General features: G+C 45.4%; 1 protein-coding gene across 11 annotated transcripts in view; it reads left to right on the top strand.

Annotated features, from left to right (window-relative positions):
- The window catches only part of CASK (calcium/calmodulin dependent serine protein kinase), a 431912-nt gene that overhangs the window by 113744 nt on the left and 293524 nt on the right, over window positions 1–24644 (top strand). For all 11 annotated transcript variants that reach the window (XM_075335532.1, XM_075335528.1, XM_075335526.1 and 8 more), the window contains exon 4: window positions 15935–16012. In XM_075335532.1, coding sequence (XP_075191647.1) covers window positions 15935–16012 — 78 coding nt within the window. The remainder of the gene's footprint in view (window positions 1–15934; window positions 16013–24644) is intronic.

Below are 24644 nucleotides of genomic sequence, written 5' to 3'. Positions count from 1 at the left end.
CCCGGGACTCCTGCAGTGCCAGATGTGTTCCCCTGCTTAATCCAGTAGATGTCCGGGCCCGTCTTAAGATTTCTAGACAGCTTTTGGATTATCCAGAAGAGTATTGGGAGAATGTCATATGGTCTGATGAAACCAAAGTAGAATTATTTGGTAGATACACAACTCATCTTGTTTGGAGGAGACAGAATGCTGAGTTACATCCAAATATCACCATACCTACTGTGAAGCATGAGGGTGGCAGAATCATGCTTTGGGGCTGTTTCTCTGCAAAGAGACCTGGACGACTGATCAGTGAACATGAAAAAATGAATGTTGCCATGTATCGTGAGATTTTGCATGGCAAACCTTTTATCAATCAGCAAGGGCATTGAAGATGAAACGTGGTTGGGTCTTTCAGCATGATAATGATCCCAAGCACACCGTCAGGGCAACAAAGGAATGGCTTTGTAAGAAGCATATGAAGGTCCTGGAGTGGCCTAGCCAGTCTCCAGCTCTCAACCCCATCGAAAACCTTTAGAGGGAGTTAAAAGCCCATGTTGCCCAGCGACAGGCCTAAAACATCACTGCTCTAGAGATCTGCATGGAGGAATGGGCCAACATACCACCAACAGTGTGTGCCAACCTTGTGAAGACTTACAGAAAACGTTTCACCTCTGTCATTGCCAACAAAGGATATATAACAAAATATTGAGATGAACTTTTGTTATTGACCAAATACTTATTTTCCACTATAATTTGCAAAAAAAAAAAAAAATTCTTGCTAAATCAGACACGTTGATTTTCTGGATTTGTTTCCTCATTTTGTCTCTCATAGTTGTGGTCTACCTATGATGTCAATTACAGGCCTCTCTCATCTTTTTAAGTAGGAGAACTTGCATAATTGTTGGCTGACTAAGGCTGCTTTCACACATACGTTTTTTTGCCGTGCAGCACAATCCGGTAAAAAAACGGAAAGAACTGATCCGGCGTGTGTTGCTGCCAGATCTGTTCCTTCCAGCATAGACTTGTATTGGCGCCAGATTGTGCCGCATGGCCTTGCATTGCATCTGGCTTTTAATGGATCCGGCGTAAATAGCTGATCCGGCGGCCGGATGGAACGCTGCTTGCAGCATTTTTTGTCTCCGGCGAAAAACCGTATGGCACCGGATCCGTCGCCGTACGGCGTGAGTTACAATGAAAGGCTATAGACGCCGGATCAGTGATCATCCAGCATATGACAGAATCCAACCACTGATACGTTTTTTTGTTTTTGGGCATGCCCAGAGTCTGTGTCTCTCTGTCTCGGTGTCTCGGTCTCACTCTGTCGGTTGGTCTGTCTCTTTCTCGGTCAGTCTCTCCCTCCTTCTTCTTACTCACCGATCACCGGCACAGAGCTGCACGGCTGTCACACTGCTCTAGCGGCTTCTCCAGCTTTTGAAAATGCCGGCCGCTCATTATTCCATCTCGTATTGCCTGCTTCCCCCGCCCACCGGCGCCTATGATTGATTGCAGTCACACGCCCCCACACTGAGTGACAGCTGTCTCACTGCAACCAATCACAGCCGCCGGTGGGCGTGTCTATATCTTCCAGTAAAATAAATAAATAAATAAATTAAAAAAAACTGGCGTGCGGTTCCCCCTCCCAATTTTGATACTAGCCAAGTTAAAGCCACACGGCTGATGGCTGGTATTCTCAGGATGGGGAGCTACACGTTATGGGGAGCCCCCCAGCCTAAAAATAAGCCAGCAGCCGCCCGGAATTGCCGCATCCATTAGATGTGACAGTCCCAGGACTCTACCCGGCTCATCCCGAATTGCCCTGGTGCAGTGGCAATCGGGGTAATTAGGAGTTAATGGCAGCCCATAGCTGCCACTAAGTCCTAGGTTAATCACAGCAGGCGTCTGAGACGCCTTCCATGATTAACCTGTAAGTTAAAGGATTTTTCTGTGATTGTGTTGATTTACTTTATTTGAAATAAAAGACAAAAAAAAACATCCTTTCACCACTTTATTAACCCCCTAAGTACCCCTCCAGGTCCGACGTAATCCACACTAGGTCCCCCAACTGTTTCAGCTCTGCTACATGAAGCTGACAGGAGCGGCCGTAGAACACTGTCGCTCTGTCAGCTCTACGCAGCAACTGAAGTGAGCCGCATGATCAGCGGTGACGTCACTCAGGTAGGGGTGTGTGTGTGTGTGTGTGTGTGTTAGTGCCGGGGTGTGTGCGGTGGTGATTGGGGGCGGTAGCGCCAGCAGGTGTGCGGTGGTGATTGGGGGCGGTAGCGCCAGCAGGTGTGCGGTCATGATTGGGGGGCGGTAGCGCCAGGAGGTGTGTGGTGATGACGGGGGGCGGTAGCGCCGGGAGGTGTGCGATGATGGGGGGGGCGGCGGTTCATGCCCCGGGAGGTGTGCGGTGATGATGTGGGGGCGGCAGCGCCGGGAGGTGTGCGGTGGTGATTGGGGGCGGTAGTGCCAGGAGGTGTGCGGTGATGATTGGGGGGTGGTAGTGCCAGGATGTGTGCGGTGGGGATGGGGAACGGTAGCGCCGGGAGGTGTGTGGTGATGATGGGGGGGCGGCAGCGCCGGGAGGTGTGTGGTGGTGATGGGGGGCGGTAGCGCCGGGAGGTATGCGGTGATGATGGGGGCGGGGGGGGAGCCGGTAGCCCCGGGAGGTGTGCGATGATGATGGGGGGTGGGGGGAGGGGCGGCGGTTCATGCCCCGGGAGGTGTGCGGTGGTGATTGGGGGCGGTAGTGCCAGGAGGTGTGCGGTGATGATTGGGGGGCGGTAGTGCCGGGATGTGTGCGGTGGTGATGGGGGACGGTAGCGCCAGCAGGTGTGCGGTGATGATGGGGGGCGGTAGCGCCGGGATGTGTGGTGGTGATGGGGGGGCAACAGCGCCGGAAGGTGTGTGGTGATGATGGGGGGGCGGTAGCCCCGGGAGGTGTGCGATGATGGGGGGGAGGGGCGGCGGTTCATGCCCCGGGAGGTGTGCGGTGATGATGTGGGGGCGGTAGCGCCGGGTTGTGTGCGGTGATGAGGGGGGGGCGGTAGCCCCAGGAGCTGTGCGGTGATGATGGGGGGCTGTAGTGTCGGGATGTGTGCGGTAGTGTCGGGGTGTGTGCGGTGATGATGGGGGACGGTAGTGCCAGGATGTGTGCGGTGATTATGGGGGCTGTAGTGCCGGGATGTGTGCGGTGGTAATGGGGGCGCTCTTTCTCTCTATCTCTCTAGCAGTGTTTTGCTGGATCCATTGCATCAGTTTTTACACAATCTGTGATGGATTCGTTGCATCAGGCACAAACCGGAATGTGCCTGAGAGCAAAAACGGATGTGTGAAAGCAGCCTAAATGTGTTTTTTGGGGGGTTTTTTAATCCCACCTGTCCAATTTTGGAGTGAAATTCCTGCATGCTGCAATTTTGTGTTTTTTTCACACTGTCACTGAAAAAAATTGGCCAGCAGTGCCTCATTGAATAACATTAATCCAAGTGCTATCCAATAAATATCAGATGGCACTCGTCCAATTTATAGGCTCATGTGAGCGCGCTCCCGAATTTTTTTTTTTTTTCCCCCCTCACATGCTTCTGGCCGATTTGATGTAGTTTTTGGCAAAACCTAAAAAGCCACCCTACCCCACGGGCCAGACATATGAAAAGTTAAACTGATTGTTGTCACATGCAGTACTTGCCAGAAAATGCTGCAGCTTTTATATTTCTCTAGGCAACCTCCTGTACCAATTTTTCTTGTCTTTTCCTCAAGTTTTGAGTGACCTACAGTCAGGGCTGGGATATAAATTTAACAGGTTATCTGTAAACCCCGCCTATTTAAAAACCACACCCATTCTGTAACCACACTCATTTTGTTAGCCACACCCATTTTCACACACTTTCCTCAACCAAAAAATACAAGTAATTTAAAGTAAAATCTCCTTCCCCCTCCCAGACCGTCACTCTCCTGTCCTGTACCAGTTGTTCCAGTCACTGTCAGTCGTATTGTATTAAATGGTTTTTCTACAGTTTTTAAAAATTATTACTAAAGGAGCCCTGCTAAAATTGGAACGGACGACCTTCCCCATACAGATCTCATCCCATCTCATGTGCTCCTTTTCCCCTACAGATCCCATCCCATGTGGTTTCTTGCCCCCTTCAGATCCCATTCCATTATGGCCTCTTTCCTCCTACAGATCCCATCCCATTATGGCCTCTTTCCTCCTACAGATCTCATCCCATTATGGCCTCTTTCCTCCTACAGATCCCATCCCATTATGGCCTCTTTCCTCCTACAGATCCCATCCCATTATGGCCTTTCCCCCTGCAGATCCCATACCATCATGGCCTCTTTCCTCTGCACATCCCATCCCATTATGGCCTCTTTCCCCCTGCACATCCCATCCCATTATGGCCTCTTTCCCCCTGCACATCCCATCCCATTATGGCCTCTTGCCTCCTACAGATCCCATCCCATTATGGCCTCTTTCCCCTGCAGATCTCATCCCATTATGGCCTCTTTCCCCCTGCACATCTCATCCCATTATGGCCTCTTTCCCCCTGCACATCCCATCCCATTATGGCCTCTTTCCCCTGCAGATCTCATCCCATGTGCTCCTTTTCCCCTGCAGATCCTGTCCCATATGGCTACTTTTCCCATATAGCTCCCATCCTATGTGGCTTCCTTTCCCCATATAAATCCCATGTTATGTGGCCACTCTCCCTGGTTCCCTGCATCTTCAGCCCACTGAGCGCTTACCTGCTCCAAGCACCGGCAGCTTCTTCTGTCTTCGGTCCTCCGCGGCTCTCTGCACGCTGACAGACGGCAGGAGGAGGAGCTACCTCTCCACGCTGCCGTGACCTCTCTGCAGCGTCAGCGCTTCGCTGCATGCCGGGTCAGGGAGTAGACAGGCTCCACTAAACCCGGAAGTGCGGCGCGGAGGTACGGGGATTCATTTGTGTCAGTGTCTTAGAGACACTAACACAAATGAATACAGGGAACCGGATCGCCGCAGGTGTTTCTTGCCAGTTCGGGGAACCGGCTGCTATTTTAACAACCGGTTCTCCCGAACCGGACTGAACTGGCTGAATCCCACCCCTGCCTACAGTTGTAGGTAACGTTAATGTTGTGACAAATTTATGCCACTTCTTGATGATTGTCTTCAGTTTTCCGTGATCATTTTTTTTTCCAAGGAATTAAATATATACCGATGATCTGACTGTAACCAGTTCACAACCCTGGACGCACTGATTTGTCAAGCTTATCGAGTTCCCGACCTTAGACGTACAAGTATGTCCGGGCAATCATGCAGGCACGAGCTGGTCCCATGCGATTGCACCAGGAGTTCGGACAGCCAAACCTCGGCTCTCACAGCCGGGGACTGTCCTCGTTTTGTCCTTGGCTGTCTAACCCACTAAGTGCTGCAAGCGATGTATGTTGGTCTCAGCTTTTAGGGGATTGAGAAAGGGATCGCTCTCCCTCCACTCCCACCCCCGCTATTCCGCAAGGGCCTGATTGATGCCATGGTGACCTGAGGTCGTCATAACTATCTTTGGGTCACTGAGCTATGGGATGCCTCGGGGATCTTGCTAGGAGCATGATCCATGCGATTCTGTCAGTGTAAAATTCACAGTATAATGCATTGCAATACATTATACCAGTGATCAGGGACAAAAAAAAGTAATGTTACATATAGGAATTAAGTAAAATAAATAAAATCCAAACACAAACAAAAAAATTCCAAAAATATAGAGCAAAAAAATTTCAATACAGTATGTATACTTTATGTATAAAAATAAAGTACATATTTGTCATCGCCACGTCCCTAACAGCCTGATCTATAAAACTGTCTAACTACTTCACGGAAGGGGTTAACACTGTAGAAAAAAAAACCCACTTTGTCATACAGCTGACAAAAAATGTGGAATAATAAGCAATCAAAAACTCATATATAAATGAATTTGGTACTGCTAAAAAGTGATCATCTGCAAAAAAACAAGCGGCCATACAGCTCCGTCAGGGAAAAAGTAAAAAAAGCTATAGCTCTCAGAATACAGCAGTCAAAAGATTTTTTTATTTTTTTATTTTTTTCTATCAACTAGTTTTGTTTTGGTGTAGAAGAGGCTAAACATAAAAACAATCTAAATGTGATGTTGCTGTAATTGTGCTGACCCATAGAATAAAGCTGTCTTTATCACTTTTACGAGATGGTGAATAGCGTTGTTTTTTTTTTTTTTTTATATCATGTATTGCTGTTTTTTCTTTCTGCCTCGCAAAAAAGTGGAATAGAAAGCAATCAAAAAAATACTGTGGCCAAAAATGGTATCAATAAAAACTCCAACTCATCCCGCAATAAACAAGCCCGTCACATGACTGCTGGCAGAAAAATAAAAACCACTATAATATTCAAAATTTGGGGATGCAATAAACCTTTTTGTCGAAGGAAGCATTTAGTGTGATTGTTTAATTTTAGGTTTGGCCCTTACAGCTGATTGGTCAGCTCAGTCCAATCAGCAGTCACACAGATGGAGGAAGGCATGCCTGTTAGCGTCGGGGTGTAACCCCCATTTTGAAATTACAACCAGACTCCAGAGAGGAAAACTCTAGTCGGGGTGTGAACAGCTTCTCCAGGGTTAGGAGAGCCGGTCACGTGCCCAGGCTTTGTATCTACGTAACAGTGCAGAATGCTGACAGGGAGTAAACTACAAGCGGTCGCGACTGTGTAGCCAAGGTCCAAACATGGATTTTCCTGAAACCCCAGACAACCCCTTTAAACAATTTGATCCATCATGTAGCTGCAGAGATCAGTGGGTTGAGGGGGTGTTTTTATTTTTATTTTTTTTGTTTTTTTTTTCTTTCTCTTCCATGTAATGGTCCCTGCTTTTTATTTCTCAAACTCCTGCAGAGAAAAGTTCATACAAGGACACATTTCTTGTAACTCCCAGTTTAGCTACAAGATAAATTACCTATATTTTACAAGTTAATATCTCCACAGTGGAAAGGAGAAATTAATAACTAAATACACAATAAAATGTTTAACTTGTTGAAGCATTAAAGATGGCCAACAGGTCAGTGTATGCTGCATTAAAGGGGGAATAAGCACTGAGGGCATGAGGCTGGTAAAGCTGCCAGACATGTTGCTTGAACTGTAAGGAGTTATGCGCTGCGTTTTTTGCCGTGTTTTTCAGGTGCAGTTTTGGTACCAAAACTGCATTTGTTTCCGTCCCCAGCAAAGTCTGAGATTTAATTTTTGCTGTGCGCACGATGCAGTCTTTTGTTTTGGCTGCGTCTTTGTGGTGACCATAAACATGCAGCATGTCAATTCTTCATGCGTGTTTTGCGAGTGTTTTTGAGCCCTTCCAGGCATAGATTTCAACTCAAAAATGCACTGGACAAAAATTCAACAAAATGCATGAAATGCATGTTGTTTTTCTTTTTGTTTTTTGTTTGCCCAGGATGCATTTCTGTGAACAAAGGCTGCATCTTTGTGGTGACCACAAAAATGCAGCCTGTGCGCATAGCCTTAGGCTGTGTGCCCACGATCAGGTTTTCCCTGTGTCCAGAACGCTGCATTGTACAGCACAAGCACAGTGGATGGGTTTTAAAGAAATCCCATGCACACTGTGCTCGTTTTTCCCACAGCATAAACTGACCTGCATTGTGGCTTCCTGAGCCGCAGCATGTTAATTTATTGCTGCGGAGACGCCAATGTTCTCCACAGGGAGAACTGAGAAAAAGACTGCAGCAGCCCAAACCCTGATCTTGGGCACCTGAGGTCTCCTGCGCTGAGCACTCTCTGCCCTGCAGGATAGAACATGCTGTGCCCAGAGCGCAGCATCTCCGAATCGCTGGCACATACCCTAATAAACTGCATTTTATTGCACAAAAAATACATGTCAGAAAAAAAAATACACAATTATATGAGCTTAACCTACGCCCGGTTTCCTCTACACCCAGTATTTTTATGTTAATTATGGTGCCGACTTTTGAGATCTCTCCTCTTTTAACACCCATTTTAGTCACTAAATCTGGGGAAAGATTTGTGCTCATTTTGTACAGCAAAGTGACCCTGTCATGTCTCATTTTGCTCCATCGCCTTCTTTGTGTTGTAATAGAAATTGATTTGCCAGGCTATAACATGGAAATTGTCCACACAATTTTGTGTGTGCAGCAATTTCACCCTTGCCCAAAAGGTGGCAGGCTTAATCTTTTCAATCCAGTAATGTAGAGCACCCGCTGAGATCCTACCTAATTTGGATATTCCAGGTCCTTGTAATCTGCGTACAATAGTAAGCGCTGAACCTCAGATTGTGTATACCTGAATGTTTGATCTCCTATGTAATGCACATTTTATATTTAGCAGGGACTCTCATAATCACAGAAAATAACTTTACAGTCATCATTACTAAATTGCAGTAGTATAGTATTCGTCTAGGGCTACATGGTAACACATCTTACACTTGTCATGTTGTTGTCTATCAGTTGCAGTGCTGTCGCATAAGATACAAACTCCAAATTTGCTGGATTTTTAGCTGTAAATTGCTTGTGGCTTGCCATTCTAAATCATAAGTCACGTGCGGCTGCAACTTACTTGTGAACCGTTCTGTAACTGTAAGGCTATGTTCACACACTGCGTTTTTGGTCCGTTTTTGCTGCAGAAATTTCTTGAGAAATTCTTGTAACCTTTCTGCAGACATTCCCCAGCAAAACCTGTGGCAAAAAAAATTAGCTGTGCGCACACTGCGTTTTTTTCTTAAGAAAATTCTTTCAGTAGATTTTCTTAAGAAAAATAATGAGCATGCCACTTCTTTTCTGCAGCTAACTGCGTTATTTGCCATAGATAATTGGCACAATAACGCAGGGAGCAACCAGCGGCAAAAACGCAGGTGCGTTTTTGGTGCGTTTTTTAATGCAGGTGCACTAAACCTTCACTCTTAAGAAATTTCTTAAGAAAAATCATTTTTCTAGTGTGAACATAGCCTTACAATAGTTACACTGCAGAAAATCTCCAACAACTACTACTTTTTTTTTTTTTGTTTTTTTTATTTCATGAAATTCATGAAATAATGGCTTCCCTATATTTTTGGTTCTCAGCCGGGTACAAATAGGTAGCTGGGGGTTGGGGGCAGCCCGTGCCTGCCTGCTGTACCTGACTAGCATACAAAAATATGGTGAAGCCCACAACTTTTTTTTTTTACGTTTTTGAGGAAAAAAAAACCCTGCATACAGTCCTGGATGGAACATGCTGAGCCTTGTAGTTTTGCAGCTGTCTGCTCTCCTGCATACACTAGTGGAGAATGCACAACAGATTGAAGAAGGAAATGACATCAATTTTTTTTTTTTTTTTTCACGAATCTTTAATCCTTCAGCCCCCGGGCATTTTGCGTTTTTTTTTTCGTTTTTTTGTGGGGTTTTTTTTTTTCTTCTTTCTTCCAAGAGCCATAACTTTTATTTTTCCATCAATCTTGCCATATGAGGGCTTGTTTTTTGCAAGACGAGTTGTAGTTTTAAATGAAACCATAAGTTTTATTATACAGTGTACAGGAAAACGGCAAAAAAATTCCAAGTGCAGAAAAAAGTGTGATCACACAATAGTTTTTGGGATATTTTATTCACTGTGTTCACTATATGGTAAAACTGATGTGTCGGTGTGAATAGGTTTACTTGTATCTAAGGGGGTTAAAAAAATTCACAAGCTTGTCCAAAAAAAGTGGCGCACGTTTTGCGGCATTTTTCAAAACCCATAGCGTTCTCATTTTTCTGGATCTATGGCTCGCTGACTGCTTATTTTTTGCGTCTCGAGCTGACTGTTTTAACTGTACAATTTTTGCGTAGATGCTACGTTTTGATCGCCTGTTATTGCATTTTGCGCAAAATTTGCGGCGGCCAAAAAAAGTAATTTTGGTGTTTGCAATTTTTTTGCTGCTACGCCATGTACCAAACAGATTAATTGATTTTATATTTTGATCGGGTTTTTCTGAATGTGGTGATACCAAATGTTTTTTTATTTTTTTTGTTTGTTTGTTTTTTTAACCTTTAATTTTCAATGGGGTGAAAGAGGGGGTGATTTGAACTTTTAGGTTTATTTTTTTTTTTTCTTTCTATTTTACTAGTTCCCCTAGGGGGCTATAGCGATCAGAAATCTGATCGCTCTGCCATATCTCCAGATGACAGCTACAGAGCGAAGATCTGCAGATATGCTGCTTTACTTTCAATGCCGGCTGTATTCCGGCACTTAGAGGAAGTGACGCATGTTAGGTACGGGTGTCATCACATGACCCTGTGCTACCATGGCAACCACCAGAAGTCACGTGATCATGTCACGTGACTTACGATGGGGGCGGGTAAGTCGGCATAATGGTGGCGTGCATATACATCTCGCTGCCAGATTTTGGCAGCGAGATGTAAGGAGTTAATAGTCACGGGTGGAATCACTTCCACCCGCGACTAGTAGGTACACATGTCAGCTGTTAAAATCGTCTGATATGTGCGCGGATCGCCGCGGCCTGCCCCCTGCAGGGGGCGGGGATTACCCGCACATGATCCATGACGTACCCAGTACGTCATGGGTCGTTAAGGGGATAATGGCATTGTTCATTGATAAATAAAAAAAACAAAACGCAGTGAACAAAAATGCAGCAAAAAACGCACCAATTTGTGGTAAAAACGCGCCAGAAACGCAGAGTTTTTGATGCCACAAAAAGTTAGGTGCGCACATACCCTAAATCTGTTAGTGAGCGCTTCTTTACTGAAATCCATCCACCTCACAGGTGTGGTATATCAAGATGCTGATCACACAGCATGATTATTGTACAGGTGTTTTTTAGGCTGGCCACAATTAAAGGCCACTCTAAAATGTGCAGTTTTTTCACACAGATGTCGCAAGTTTTGAGTGAGCCGTTGCTGACTGCAGGAATGTCCACCAGAGCTGTTGCCCGTGAATTGAATGTTCTTTCTCTAGCATTAGCCATCTCCAAACTCCTTTCAGAGAATTTGACAGTACATTCAACCGACATCACAACCACAGACCACGTGTAACCACACCAGCCCCCAACCTCATAATCAGCATCTTCACCTCCCAAGATCGTCTGAGACCACCCACCCAGACAGCTGCTGCAACAATCTGTTTGCATAACCAAAGAATTTCTGCACAAACTGTCAAGCACATCTGCATACGCGTCATCCTCATCGGGGTCGCCACCTGACTGCAGTTTGTCATCGTAACCGACTTGAGTGGGAAAATACTCACATTCAATGGTGTCTGGCACGTTGGAGAAGTTTTCTCTTCGCAGATGAATCCAGGATTTCAGTGTACAGGGCAGATGGCAGACTACATGTATGGCTGAACGATTAGCACAGATATCGTGATGAAATCCTGAGGCCCGTTGTGCCATCAACTCATGTTGCAGCAATGTAATGCATGTTGCTAGGATCTGTACACAAGCTGAAAACATCTCAGTTCCGGCATATCCAGCATACTCGCATGTCACCCATTGAGCATGTTTGGGATCCGCTGCATCAGCATATGACAGCATGTTAAAGTTCCCGCTAATGTTCAGCAACTTCACACCGCCATTGAAGAGGAGTGGACCAAGATTCCACAGGTCACAATCAACAACCTGATCACTTCCTCCACAGTGCAACACATCTGCACATGGAGTTGAAGTGCCACAGTCCCTCTTTTAGCAAAACCAACCCACAGCATGATCCTGCCACCCCCCATGTTTCACAGTTGGGATGGTGTTCTTAGGCTTCAATGCTCCCTCCCCCCTCCCCCCCCCAAACATAACTATGGTCATTATGGCTAAACAATTCAAATTTAGTTTCGTCAGACATGTCTCCAAAATCATGGTCTTTATTCCTGTGTGCATTTGCAAACATTTATCTGGATTTGTTTGTTTGGAATAATGGTAGTTTCCTAGCAGAGTGGCGTTTCAGCCCATGTTGATGCAGTGCTCGTTTCACTGTGGATGACAAATTTTACCAGCTTCCACCAGCATCTTCACAAGGTCTTTTTCTTTTGTTCCTGGGTAGATATGCACATGTCTGACCAAAGCACGTTTATCTCTGGTACACAGAACTCATCTCCTTCCTGAGCGGTATGATGGCTGGACATTCCCATCTTGTTTGTACTTGCGTATAATTGTTTGTACAGATGAACAAGGCATCTTATGGTATCTGGAAATCACAACCAATTATGAACTAGACTTGTGCAAGTCCAGAATTCTCTTCCTGAGACTTTGGCTGATTTCTTTTGACTTTCCCATGATGCTACACAAAGTAGTGTGTTTTCAGGTGTGTATTAAAATACCTCCACAGGTGTGTCTGATGACTCAGTTGTTACCAATAAATCTATCCAAAGCTTCCAAAGACATGACATCATCATATGGGCTGTCCCATATTGTTTAAAGGTATAGTGCTGTTAGTGTATGTAAACTTTTGACTTTGCAGAAAGTAATAAAAATGCCTTCAAAACATGCTCTTATTATTCTGGGAAAGTTTTATTCTGATTTCATGTCACATAGTGAGAAAAATATGCATACAGTGGGTATAGAAGTATTCAGACCCCTTTTAAATGTTCCACTGTGTCATTGCAGCCGTTTGAGAAAAATGTTTGTTTTTTTTTTTTTAATTTACCAATGTACAATCTGCACCCCATCTTGACAGAAAAAAACAGAAATGTACAATATTTTATTTTTTTCAAATTTATTAAACAAGAAAAACTGATATATATCACATGGCCAAAAGTATTCATACCCTTTGCTCAGTATTGAGTAGAAGCACCCTTTTGAGCTAGAACAGCCATGAGCCTTCTTGGGAATGATGCAACAAGTTTTTCACACCTGGATTTGGGGATCCTCTGCCATTCTTTCCTTACAGATCCCCTCCAGTTGTGGCAGGTTGGATGGTGAACATTGATGGAGAGCCAGTTTGAATTTACTAAATGGCTGCAATGAAACAGAGTGAAAAATTTAAAGGGGTCTGAAAACTTTCCATACCCACTGTATGTGTCTTTTCAGATAGTGTATGTAAACTTCTGGTTTCAACTGTGCCTTAGGCCTAAGACACATTGCATGAAAATCGTTGCGAGTGGAATGTGATAAAACATCGCAATCCACTCAGACCAATATTAGCCTATGTGCCAGCACACATGAGCGATTTATTATCTCGGACTTAATCCGACCGAGAAAACAATCGCAGCATACTGTGGTTGTAATGCTTTCCTGTTTTCTCTCGCACCCATTCAAGTCTATGGGGTGAGAAAAATCGCACTGCACTCGCAGTACATCGGTGTACTTGAGAGTGCAGGGCAAGAATCGCAATAGCCGGCTACGGAGGAGAGAGGGAGATAAATGCCTCCCTCCCCTCCTCAGAGGTGGCCCGACCCTCCCCCCTCCTCAGAGGCGGCCCTCCCCTCCCCCTCCTGAGTGCTGGCCCGACCCCGCAGCTGAGGCCCGATCGCATGATCGGACCTCAGTCGCAGGGACACTTGCATGACACTCTGCTCCCACTTGTGTGCCAGCGGGTGTCATGTGAAGATCGCGGTAGTGCCCTGTGTGGCCCCGGCCTTATTCAGACTAGACGGGAGCTGAATCCACTGTAGAGCAATGGATTTGGGTAGTGTATTCACTATAGCTTTGCCATAGGTGTCCAACACTAGCTCTTAGTTGCACATCTTAGGAGGATTTTCCAAACTTTGCCTTGTAAGGTACTTAATATTTTATTGTCTTTTATGTAGCCGGGTTAATTCCCAGAGCTGTGTACTGGCATTATAATCACTGTGTGCTTCGGGTTCACAGTATGTCTGTGGCGTATGGAAGGAAATCAGATGACTTGGGGAAAAATGCACCCAAAATTGTGGCGAACATATGTCGTCCAAAGCTACAGTGCTAATCAATGTGTGAAATATTGATCACCTGAGACCGTAGATCACTTTTTATGTAGGTAAGGAAAATAAATCATAGAGGAATCTTTTGTCCAAGCGGTTACTTCTATAACATGGGTGAAGTGGTTTTCAGCTCACCTGTCATCCGACGCCACAAAAATCCTCTGAGTGCACGAAGTCCTCCGGCCAGTCCACGCCGGTGAAGCAGAAGGAGTAAGGAAGTATATGGACTCGGCACAATCTCTTTAAAAATAACTTGAATCCTTTATTGAAAAATTACTGGTTAAAATCAGCGAACATACGCATTGCACCAAGTATGATACAGGAGAAATCTAACGCGTTTCGGACATAGTATTAAAAACATACTATGTTTAATACTATGTCCGAAACGCGTTAGGTTTCTCCTGTATCATACTTGGTGCAATGCGTATGTTGGCTGATTTTAACCAGTAATTTTTCAATAAAGGATTCAAGTTATTTTTAAGGAGATTGTGCCGAGTCCGTATACTTCCTTACTACTTCTATAACATGGGCCGCAATCTTCATCGAAATTTGTGCAAGCACGGTCTACTGAACACATTTATATGCAGTGGTCCATTCAAAATGACAGCTCCAATATTGATCCAAGTGTTGAATCGAAATCTGCAATACTAGAAGGCTTCATATGAGAAAATCTGCCTAAAAAAAATGCCGACCAGAACTGCTGAAACTAGGACCGTTTTTCTCGCACGTTAAATGAGCCCTTATTGTAGACATTGTGCCTGTCGTTTACCCTTATTTTGAGGTAAAAGATGCATGCAGGCAGAGGGAACTTGTCTTTCAGGACCTCATATCTATGGTGTAGGAAAGAGTAGAGGCGCTGTCTAATGATCGCACGCCTTCCTGTGCATCCGTAGAATCCAGCTTTCCAAAGATGTCGCATCATATGTACCCAAGTATATCAGTGTCCTGATGGTTGAGCGCTGCACCAAATACAATAGCGTGTCCTTTTTTTTTTTTTTTTTCTTTTTAGCGTTGATGTATATCATTTATAAATTGAAGGTGCTGTCGCCTCTATTGGATAGGTCAGCTGTATCACATTGGTAGGTGGCAGCACCCGCACGGATCAATTTTGGCTCCATCTGGAGCTGAAACTAATTTGTAGGGGTGCCGGGTGTTGGCCATCTGCCAGTTACGATCCATCCAAAAGAAGTCCTCCGTATTGGAAAGCCACACAACCTTTAATGCTTAGAAGCATTTTTTCTAAGTAAACTTGAATAATAATATAGATCTGGGGCAGACTAATCGTTGGTGCAGCCGCACAGGGGCCCAAGAGGGAAGGGGCCAATTTATACCTCCAAAGCAGGTGGAATTATGTATTTTGGTAAGCTCTTGAGTGGGTAAAGGGCCCATATATTTTTTGCACAGGGGCTCTTTTCTGTCTGTGTCCTGCAAGTGATCTAGATACGGATTCCAAAAAGGCAGGAATAAATGTCACTCCTTACTGTAGCTGCGAGCCTTGTGGCTGCAGAAGCACCAGATTTGGAAGAATAATTGTAGCCTGTGGCACATTGTATAAACCTCTAAAATGTGTCTCTAGAATCTGCAGTAAGGCCGGAGAAATGTCTGGTGTTTTCTAGCTGCTGTTTTCTTACAGAGCTGAATTCTTGTGTGCATACTCCACCACCCTGAGTGTACGTGTATTGCCGTTTTGCCTTTTCTTTTTTGAAGCTACTTTTGTATTTTTTTTTTTTTTCTCTATCCCTCTTCATTCCACGCTTCATAAGTGGATTTGATTGCTTCGGTAAAAGTGCCGTCTGCTCAATTATATCTGTGTATTTAGGTGAAATGAATTGCTTTCAAAACGGAACATGAATAACAATTGAAAGTCACTTTGTAATGGGTGTCCCTGCATGTATTACTCTAGATCAGGTCATTGTGATTATAGTGATAGTTGGTTATTCTATTTCTTGATAAAGAGAACTGTTCCTTTACAACCTACAGTAATTAATGGCCTTTTCAGAGCCACTATGTAGAGATTAGTGGTCTTATTAACCCTTGGAACGCTCTTCAGACACTTACAGGTTTTTCTTCTCTTTACAGTATGGATGGAGCGGACTTGTGCTTTGAAATAGTAAAGCGAGCGGATGCTGGTTTTGTGTACAGTGAAGCGGTTGCCAGGTATGTAACATTCCATCCAGAAAGGTGCTGATGCTTGTGTTACACAGATGGACCCTAGAGCAAGGGGAGCGCTATCCTCTATATAGCACATGTGAACTCGCCATGTTTATTCCTAACACGAGTTTATCAGGGTCTAAAAGGAAAATTAGAAAGTAGCCCTTAAATCTCCTGGATCAACTGCTAGATCAGATCTGTTGCAGCGCTGGTCATTTTCCCAATGTCTTATTCCTGAAGTATTGGGCTTTCTTCCGTTGCCTAGTTCATCCACGCTATCTGCACTCTGACCTGAATTTTACGGCTTCTGGTCTACCTCACGGGAACCTGTCAGGTGCAACATGCACCCAAAATCATGAGCAATTCTGGGTGCATATTTCTAATCCCTGCCCGACTATCCCTGCATCTAGGTAGCATACATAAACAGATCTTTAGAAAAATATTACTAAAGTTTCTTTATCATATGCTAATGAGCACAGGGACTAGTTGCAAGGGCGTTAGTTCCTGCTCTCATTGCACCCTCTTAACATGTTGGCACGCCCACAGGGGTATGCTATAACATGCTATTCAATGCCCATTACCCAGCATCATCAGCGTTGATGAGCATACTTGTGTCCGTTGTCAGAATGCCAGGCTTAGGGTAATTGCGCATGATCAGAATTCCCCGGTACTTCTGGTGATGCACAATGGACCTGTCTGAAGCCCGGACGCATACACCCGGCTTCATATTGTGAATGACCAGAAGTGCTGGGGAATTCTGATTTATGCACAGTTTTTCTAAGCCTGGCATTCTGAAGTGGTGACAACGGACACAGGTACACTCGTCACCGCTAATGATGCTGGCAATGGGCATTAAATAGCATGTTAGCACGCCCACAGGGGTATGCGAACATGTTAAGAGAGTGGAATTAGAGCAGGAACTAACTCCCTGACCCTGCGCTCATTAGCATATCATAAAGGATCTTTAGAAATACATTAAAGAGATCTTTAGAAAACGTATGCTAGTATATGCTGGGACGGTTAGGCAGGGATTAGCAGTATGCCCCCAGAACTGCTCATAGGTCTGGGTGCATATGGCACCTGACAGGTTCCCTTTAAGCTGTATCGCTGTGGATTTCTGAGACTCTCATTGAGACAAACTTTGTCTACACAGAAGACTCTGTATGAGTTGAGTCTGCGGAGTGCCATATGTCTGACAAGGCTGATAAAGCGCTCTGCAAGAAAGGCCTTGGTCTTGGTTATTAATGCTGACTACAGACATACAGTTCTCCAAATGTAATGGTAATAAGCCTCATCAAAATTAGGTGTTTATGGTAAACGTCCGCTTCATTATTCTGTCTGATATTCCTAGAAAATATTGAATTTCTAATCACCCACACAAATGTGCTTACTGAATACCAACACATTGATATGCCAGCTAGCCATCTGTGCACACATCAGAACCTTTTCCTTGTTTGTCAGATGGTGATTTTTCTCTTTAACCCCTTTTATGAAGAAGACTTACATTTTCTGCTATAGCGTGCAGTGAAGACTTTTTTTTTTCCATAATCATTGGCGTAGACGTATTCTTTGTTGTAGCCAGTTATATATCTTCTAGCTATGCTGTTAATTTTCTGTACGTGAAAACATTTCCTATATGGCTTGTAAAGGTTTTGCTTCATATTCCAGGTAAAGAGACGGTGCTGGAATTCTCTATTCAGCTTTTAAGCTTTAGGTGTAACTTCTCAAGAATTAGGCTGCTCTTTTTTTAGCAAATGTGCTGTGGGTGTTTAGAGTACCTATTGCTTGTCTGTGTTTGGGTCTTTTTATGTAAGAGAACGGTGGGCAGCCACTGACAGGTGATTAATAGTCTTAATCACCTGACGTTTTCGTAAAATTTGGGTCCGAACATCCAAGTTGTGCGATCTCAACATGGAGTGAGATCCCATAAACCAGGGATGCCGAACTTGAGGCACGGGGGCCAAATCCGGCCCGCCACAATTGTGTGGCCCGCAAGGTCAAGACACACCAAGGATTTAAATTTTCCCAGGAATGGGTGGCACTTGCGCAGATTGATCTCATGGTGGACTTGAGAAAAATGTTGCTAGCGGCAGTGAGCAATTTACTCATGCGCAACAGCCGCAGCCATTTTCCTGAAGACTGCCAAGTGATCAATCTGCACAAGCTCTGTCTGATGCTAGGACAGCACCAGTGGGAAATTTAAGAATGATGAAAAGACACCCGGAGGCAGCGAAGGGGCTGGAACAGAGCTGAAGACCCTTGCACGTGTCCCACCCCACTGACCTGCTCCAATGCAGGAAGATATGAATAGAAGAAAACTTCAACCACAGATTCAAGAAAATACACAAATCGGATTTCTTAAACTCTGGTATCATTTTTATCATTAAGATGGTGTCAATATGGCTCTGTTATTCGTAGATAGGCTCTCTTTAAAGAGCAATGTAGAGATGTGTGCCGAAGCTCAAAATCCAAGATGGCACCGGTCACCTTGCTGGCACCACCCATTGTACTATACTGCTGGCTGTGAAATGCAGCCAGTACAAACAAAGGTCCAGAGCAAGCAAAAGGGAGCTGGTGCCATCTTGGAACTGAGCTGACGCAGAAAGTGCTAAGTAGAGGGGGCAGCGCCAACACAAGACGCTGGTGCCATGTCTGAAATCGAGGGGTTGGCAGGCACTTAACAAAATGGGTGTCAAAAGCACCGGGAGCAGATTCCATCTTTCAACCTTTCAGAGAGGAGGTAGCCAGTACTTGGCATAGGGTCTGGAAAACTCAAAATGAAGAAGATGCCATCTTTGATATAGAGCAGATGCAGCAATACTTGGCATAGAGAGCAGTAGATCTTGGACTCTGGTCTTGGACACCAAAAAAACGCATCGCGCCGGATCTGGACGCCACATGCGGCATCCTGCGGCAAAAACCACATCCGGCCACCGGATACTTTTTTTGCACTGCGCATGCCCAGTATCTAGCCGCATCCGTCAAAAAACGGACGGGCCTGCATGGAAAAACTTATGCAACGCATCCGTTTTTTTCGCCACATACGTTGCATAGGTTTTTGAGCCGGATTGAGCCGCACTGCAAAAACCGGATGTGTGAAAGCAGCCTTAAGTTTTAAAAGGAGGTTGGTGACAATCTAGAAACGCACTATGCTCAGTATCTGTTTTGCTTTTTATAGCGCATCTTGTATAACAGATGTGGTGTATCATGACTCATTCGGCTTTATATGACAATTGGCTGAATTTAATAAAACCATTTGCTGTTCAATTGTGAAACGAGCTTTGATTGTGATGAAACCTGATTTTGAGATGTTTTGAAGTAAAAGAAAAAAAAAATTAGCAGTTTAAAAAAATCTAGTAATGAAGTCTATGTTAAACGCATCCATTAAAGGGAACCAATCACCAGGATTTTTATGTATAACCTAAGCCTCGCACTATGAGGCTAATTTTCTATATGCCTTTAGTGGTCAGTTCGGATTTTTAGGTTTTGAAATCCAAGAAAGTAAAGTTTATAAAATCATCAGCTTCTTGAGTGACAGCAGCTGAGGATCAGATAATAGCTGGGGGGGTATTCAGAGTTATCCCCTCCCCCTGTTAGAATTAGCATAAGTATTATACCATCGATTTAAATTTTTACTTGCAAGACCTGTGCTGAGGTCATACCCATGTGACTAAAAGGGGAGGGACCTCAGCCAACAAAGCTGATACCAGGAAGCAACAGTTTCTATTGGCTGAGGCCACGCCCCTTCTGGTCACATGGGTATGATCTCCCCACAGTTCCTGGAAGAAAAAAGTTAAATCAATAGTATACTTATGCTAATTCTAACAGGGGGAGGGGATAACTATGAATAACCCAACCCCCCAGATATTATCTGACCCTCAGCTGCTGTCACTCAAGAAGCTGATGATTTAATAAACTTTACTTTCTTGGATTTCAAAGCACAAACATCCGAGCTGACCACTAAAGGTATGTATAGAATCAGCCTGATAGTGCCAGAATAGCACTGGCTTTCGGTTATATGTGAAAATCCTGGTGATTGGTTCCCTTTTAAATAGCAATCCGTTTTTCTTCCATTTACAACTGAACCAGTAAGCAAAGTATGGATACTTTACAAAATGAAAGAAACACTGATGGCTAATTAACTGATTAGTTTTCATAGACTTCATTAACCCCTTCACGACCATGAACGGAAAGATCCGTCATGGTGTCCTGGGCCTTAACGACCAAGGACGAATATTTCCATCATGGCGGAATCGCGGCACCGGAGCCTCCGGTGACTGCAATCGGCTAACACAAACCGCAGATTCGGGGAGGAGGGGACCTGTTCCTGACCTCAGGAGGGGTGGTGCCTCCTCCACGGACCTACGGAGGCTGTGATTGGTTGAGCGGCGTTCGTCAGCCAATCACAGCCACTGTAATGTTCCAGCCATTTAAAGTGACTGAAACATTGAAATCCAACCTTGACCAGTGCAGCTGTAGCACTGGCCATTGGCTGGAGCTGGGTGACCTCACTGGATCACCCTCCCCCAGCTCCAGCAGCTCTGATTGGAGAGATCGGCCTTGTGACCGATCTCTCCAATCACAGTGGACCTGTTGCCGGTGACCGCCCCCATCAGCTTCACTTCCCTGCAGCACGCCAGCACAGTGAGTGTATACAGTGCAATGGCAGGGCGACAAGTTCCGGTCCCATGCTGTTATGTGACCGGAGCATGGGACCCGGAAGTTGCCGCGCTGCCATTCCACTGTATGAAACCGGCGAAAAGCCTCCCGATCCGCTGCCGACGCCACCCTCCATCTGCCACAGTGCCACCGCTCCCCCTGATCTGCTGCCCGGCCCCTCCCCCTCGTGATCGGTGCCCGGCCCCTCCCCCTCGTGATCGGTGCCCGCCCCCTCCCCTCTGTGATGTGCTGCTCGCTCCCCCTCCCCTCCGTGATGTGCTGCTCGCTCCCCCTCCCCTCCGTGATGTGCTGCTCGCTCCCCCCACCTCCGTGATGTGCTGCTCGCTCCCCCCACCTCCGTGATGTGCTGCTCGCTCCCCCCACCTCCGTGATGTGCTGCTCGCTCCCCCCACCTCCGTGATGTGCTGCTCGCTCCCCCCACCTCCGTGATGTGCTGCTCGCTCCCCCCACCTCCGTGATGTGCTGCTCGCTCCCCCCACCTCCGTGATGTGCTGCTCGCTCCCCCCACCTCCGTGATGTGCTGCTCGCTCCCCCCACCTCCGTGATGTGCTGCTCGCTCCCCCCACCTCCGTGATGTGCTGCTCGCTCCCCCCACCTCCGTGATGTGCTGCTCGCTCCCCCCACCTCCGTGATGTGCTGCTCGCTCCCCCCACCTCCGTGATGTGCTGCTCGCTCCCCCCACCTCCGTGATGTGCTGCTCGCTCCCCCCACCTCCGTGATGTGTTGCTCGCTCCCCCCACCTCCGTGATGTGTTGCTCGCTCCCCCCACCTCCGTGATGTGCTGCTCGCTCCCCCCACCTCCGTGATGTGCTGCTCGCTCCCCCCACCTCTCACCCCGTGATCGGCTACCCGCCCCCTGTCACCCCCGTGATGTGCGCTGCGCTCACCTGTCACCCCCCGTGATGTGCGCTCCCACTCCCCTTCCCCCATCCTCTGCCGCTCCTGCATCCACTGCGCTCTCTCCCATCCGCCCCCACCCGATCCCAGACGACGCCGTCTCACATTCACAGATGCTCCCTTTATATGCCGCTGCCCCCCCATCTGCCGCCGCCCCATCTGCCGCCCCCAATCTGCCGCTGTTCTGATCCATCCTGTAAGTATTGTTCGTGGCTCTTTTCTAACTATCCCCAATCGCATCTGCCACTCCCTCTCCCCCCTCCTCCCCCCACCTGCTTGCCGCCAAGTGCTGATCAGCTACGTGATTGGCTGATCAGGTACGTAATTGTTGCTCTAGTTTTTGCTTTTTTTTTTGTGCACCCCAAATAAAAAAAAAAAAACAAAACAAAACTTGAACAATTAGGTACCTGATCAGCAATCGTCCTGCAGTCGTACTCGACTTTGGATAGGACTTCTTTTTTCCATCCCACCTAGTCCCCCCCCCCCCCCCCCCCTTTTTTTGCAGAACATTTGTGCGTGCGCCCTATTTTTTTTTTTTTTTTTCTATGCCATGGGGGTCTAGTTTCCAAAATGGTGTCACATGTGGGGGAGCTCCACTGTTTCTGTACCTCACGGGGTCTCTAAACACAACATGGAATACGCTAATTATCCCAGACAATTTTGCGTTTGAAACGTCAAATGACGCTCCTTGCATTCCGAGCCCTGCTGCGCGCCCAAACATTTGATTTCCACCACATATGAGGTGTCTGTGTACTCAGGAGAAATTGCACAATACATTTTATGGTGCAATTTTTCCTGATACCCTTGTGAAAAAAAAAAGCTACCTGGTTGAAGTAACAATTTTGTGGTAATAAATTTTTTTTTTATTTGCACGGCTCAACTCTTAACTTTTGTGAAGCCCCCAGAGGTTCAAAGTGCTCAATAAACATCTAGATAAATTACATGAGGTGTCTAGTTTCCAAAATGGGGTCACATGTGGGGGAGCTCCACTGTTTCGGCACCTCAGGGGCTCTCCAAACGCAACATGGTGCGGCTAACGATTCCAGCTAATTTTCTGTTCAAAAAGTCATATGGCGCTCCTTCCCTTCCGAGTCCTGCTGTGCGCCCAAACAGTGTTTTTTCGCCACATATGAGGTATCTGCGTGCTCAGAAGAAATTGCCCAACAACTTTTGGGGGTTCATTTAATCCTGCTACCCTTGTGCATATGCAATATTTGAGGCTAAATTTAACATTTTTGTTGCAAAAAGTAAAATGTTCATTTTTTCCTTCCACATTGCTTTAGTTACTGTGAAGCACCTGAAGGGTTAATAACCTTCTTGAATGTGGTTTTGAGTAGCCTGAGGGGTGCCGTTCTTGGAATGGTGTCACTTTTGGGTGTTCTGTGTCATGTAGACATTTCAAAATCGCTTCAAATGTGATGTGGTCCCTAAAAAATGTGGCTTTGTAAATTTTGTTGTAAAAATGAGAAATTGCTCATAAACTTTGAACAACTAATAACTTCCTTTTTTAAATTTTTTTTTTTTTCTTTTTTTCCCCAAATTGTTCTGATGTAAAGTAGACATGTGGGAAATGTTATTTATTAATTATTTTGTGTCATATGTCTCGTTGGTTTTAGAGCATAAAAATTAAAAGTTTGAAAATTACAAAATTTTAAACATTTTCGCGAAATTTCCGGTTTTTTTTCACAAAGAAAGGCAAAAAATATCGGCCTAAATTTACCACTAACATGAAGCCCAATATGTCACGAGAAAACAGTCTCAGAATCACCGGGATCCGTTGAAGCGTTAGAGTTATAACCTCATAAAGTGACACTGGTCAAAATTGCAAAAAATGGCCTGGTCTTTAGGGTCAAAATAGGCTTGGGGCTGAAGGGGTTAAAAAAACCCCCACAGATCTAGCTGAAATCAGCTTTTTAAAAATGGATACGGGTATAAGTTCTGTCTGCACAGCGTTTTTGCTAAACTGATTGCTGCTGGATCCTTTCTAACGGATGATTACTGGACGTGTGATCTTAAGTCTTGAGCAACTGCCTGATTACTTGAACATTTGGTATACTTTCAAGCCTTGAGGTGTTTTTTTTTTTCAAAAAAACGTGTTAAAGGGTTTTCCCCATCTCCATAATCCTATCGCAATAGTTATTAAGCGTAACAATGTTAGCGAATACCTTAAATTACAAATGTACAGTAGTATAGTTATCTTGATATAGCCTTGTCTCTTACCTCATGTGCAGGGCATTGCAGCTTAGGTATCCATGGTTACGACCACAAGCCATTTAATAACTATCGCTATATGAGTGGACGTAACCATGGATACGTAAGCTGCAATCAGGTAAGAGAGATGGCTATATCAGGAGAACTATACTACATTTCTAATTACAGGTATTTGCTAATATTATAACCTCTATTACCTCTTGGGATAGGATCTTGGAGATTTCAATAACCCCTTTAAATGCCAAGCTTGGTGAGAAATATACATTTTGTGACTTTCCTCCAGGCTCTTCACATCCTAATCTACTTCACTGACTGGTCTCCGATTCTTTATGGACCAGTAAATCAAGCTGAGCTGGGAGTGTAGTAACTGGAGGTCAGTGCCCAGCCAGTGCTGCTACCGAAGTGCAATACCCATTGAGACTGATTTGTAGAAGCACGCTGAAGTATTTTTATTGTGTGTGTGTGTGTGTGTGTGTGTGTGTGTGTGTGTGTGTGTGTGTGTGTGTGTGTGTGTGTGTGTGTGTGTGTTTGTTTAATATACTCATTTACTGCCACTTTCTCCAGTACCCACTGTCATTTTGCTCCTCTTCTCTGTAACGTCACCGCTCTTCAGACTCTCTCGTTCACACTGCGCTCTGCGTGACCTAAAAGGGTCTTTTTTTTACTGTGTTATCACTCTACTGGCGTGTAGAGAGTTGGCTAGTTTGAATAGCAGTGACCTACCTGAGAAGAGTTGCAGTATGGCACTGGATCCTGGAGAAGGCGGCGGTAACAGGATAGTATAGTTATGCACTCGCACTACACTACAAGCATATACAGATTTAAAGAAAAAACTTCATGGGAGTGCTTC

Source organism: Anomaloglossus baeobatrachus, chromosome 2, assembly GCF_048569485.1.
Source record: "Anomaloglossus baeobatrachus isolate aAnoBae1 chromosome 2, aAnoBae1.hap1, whole genome shotgun sequence".
NCBI classification, from domain to species: Eukaryota; Metazoa; Chordata; class Amphibia; order Anura; family Aromobatidae; genus Anomaloglossus; species Anomaloglossus baeobatrachus.
Note: the sequence above shows the minus strand (reverse complement) of the source record. Positions and strands in the feature narration are given on the sequence as shown.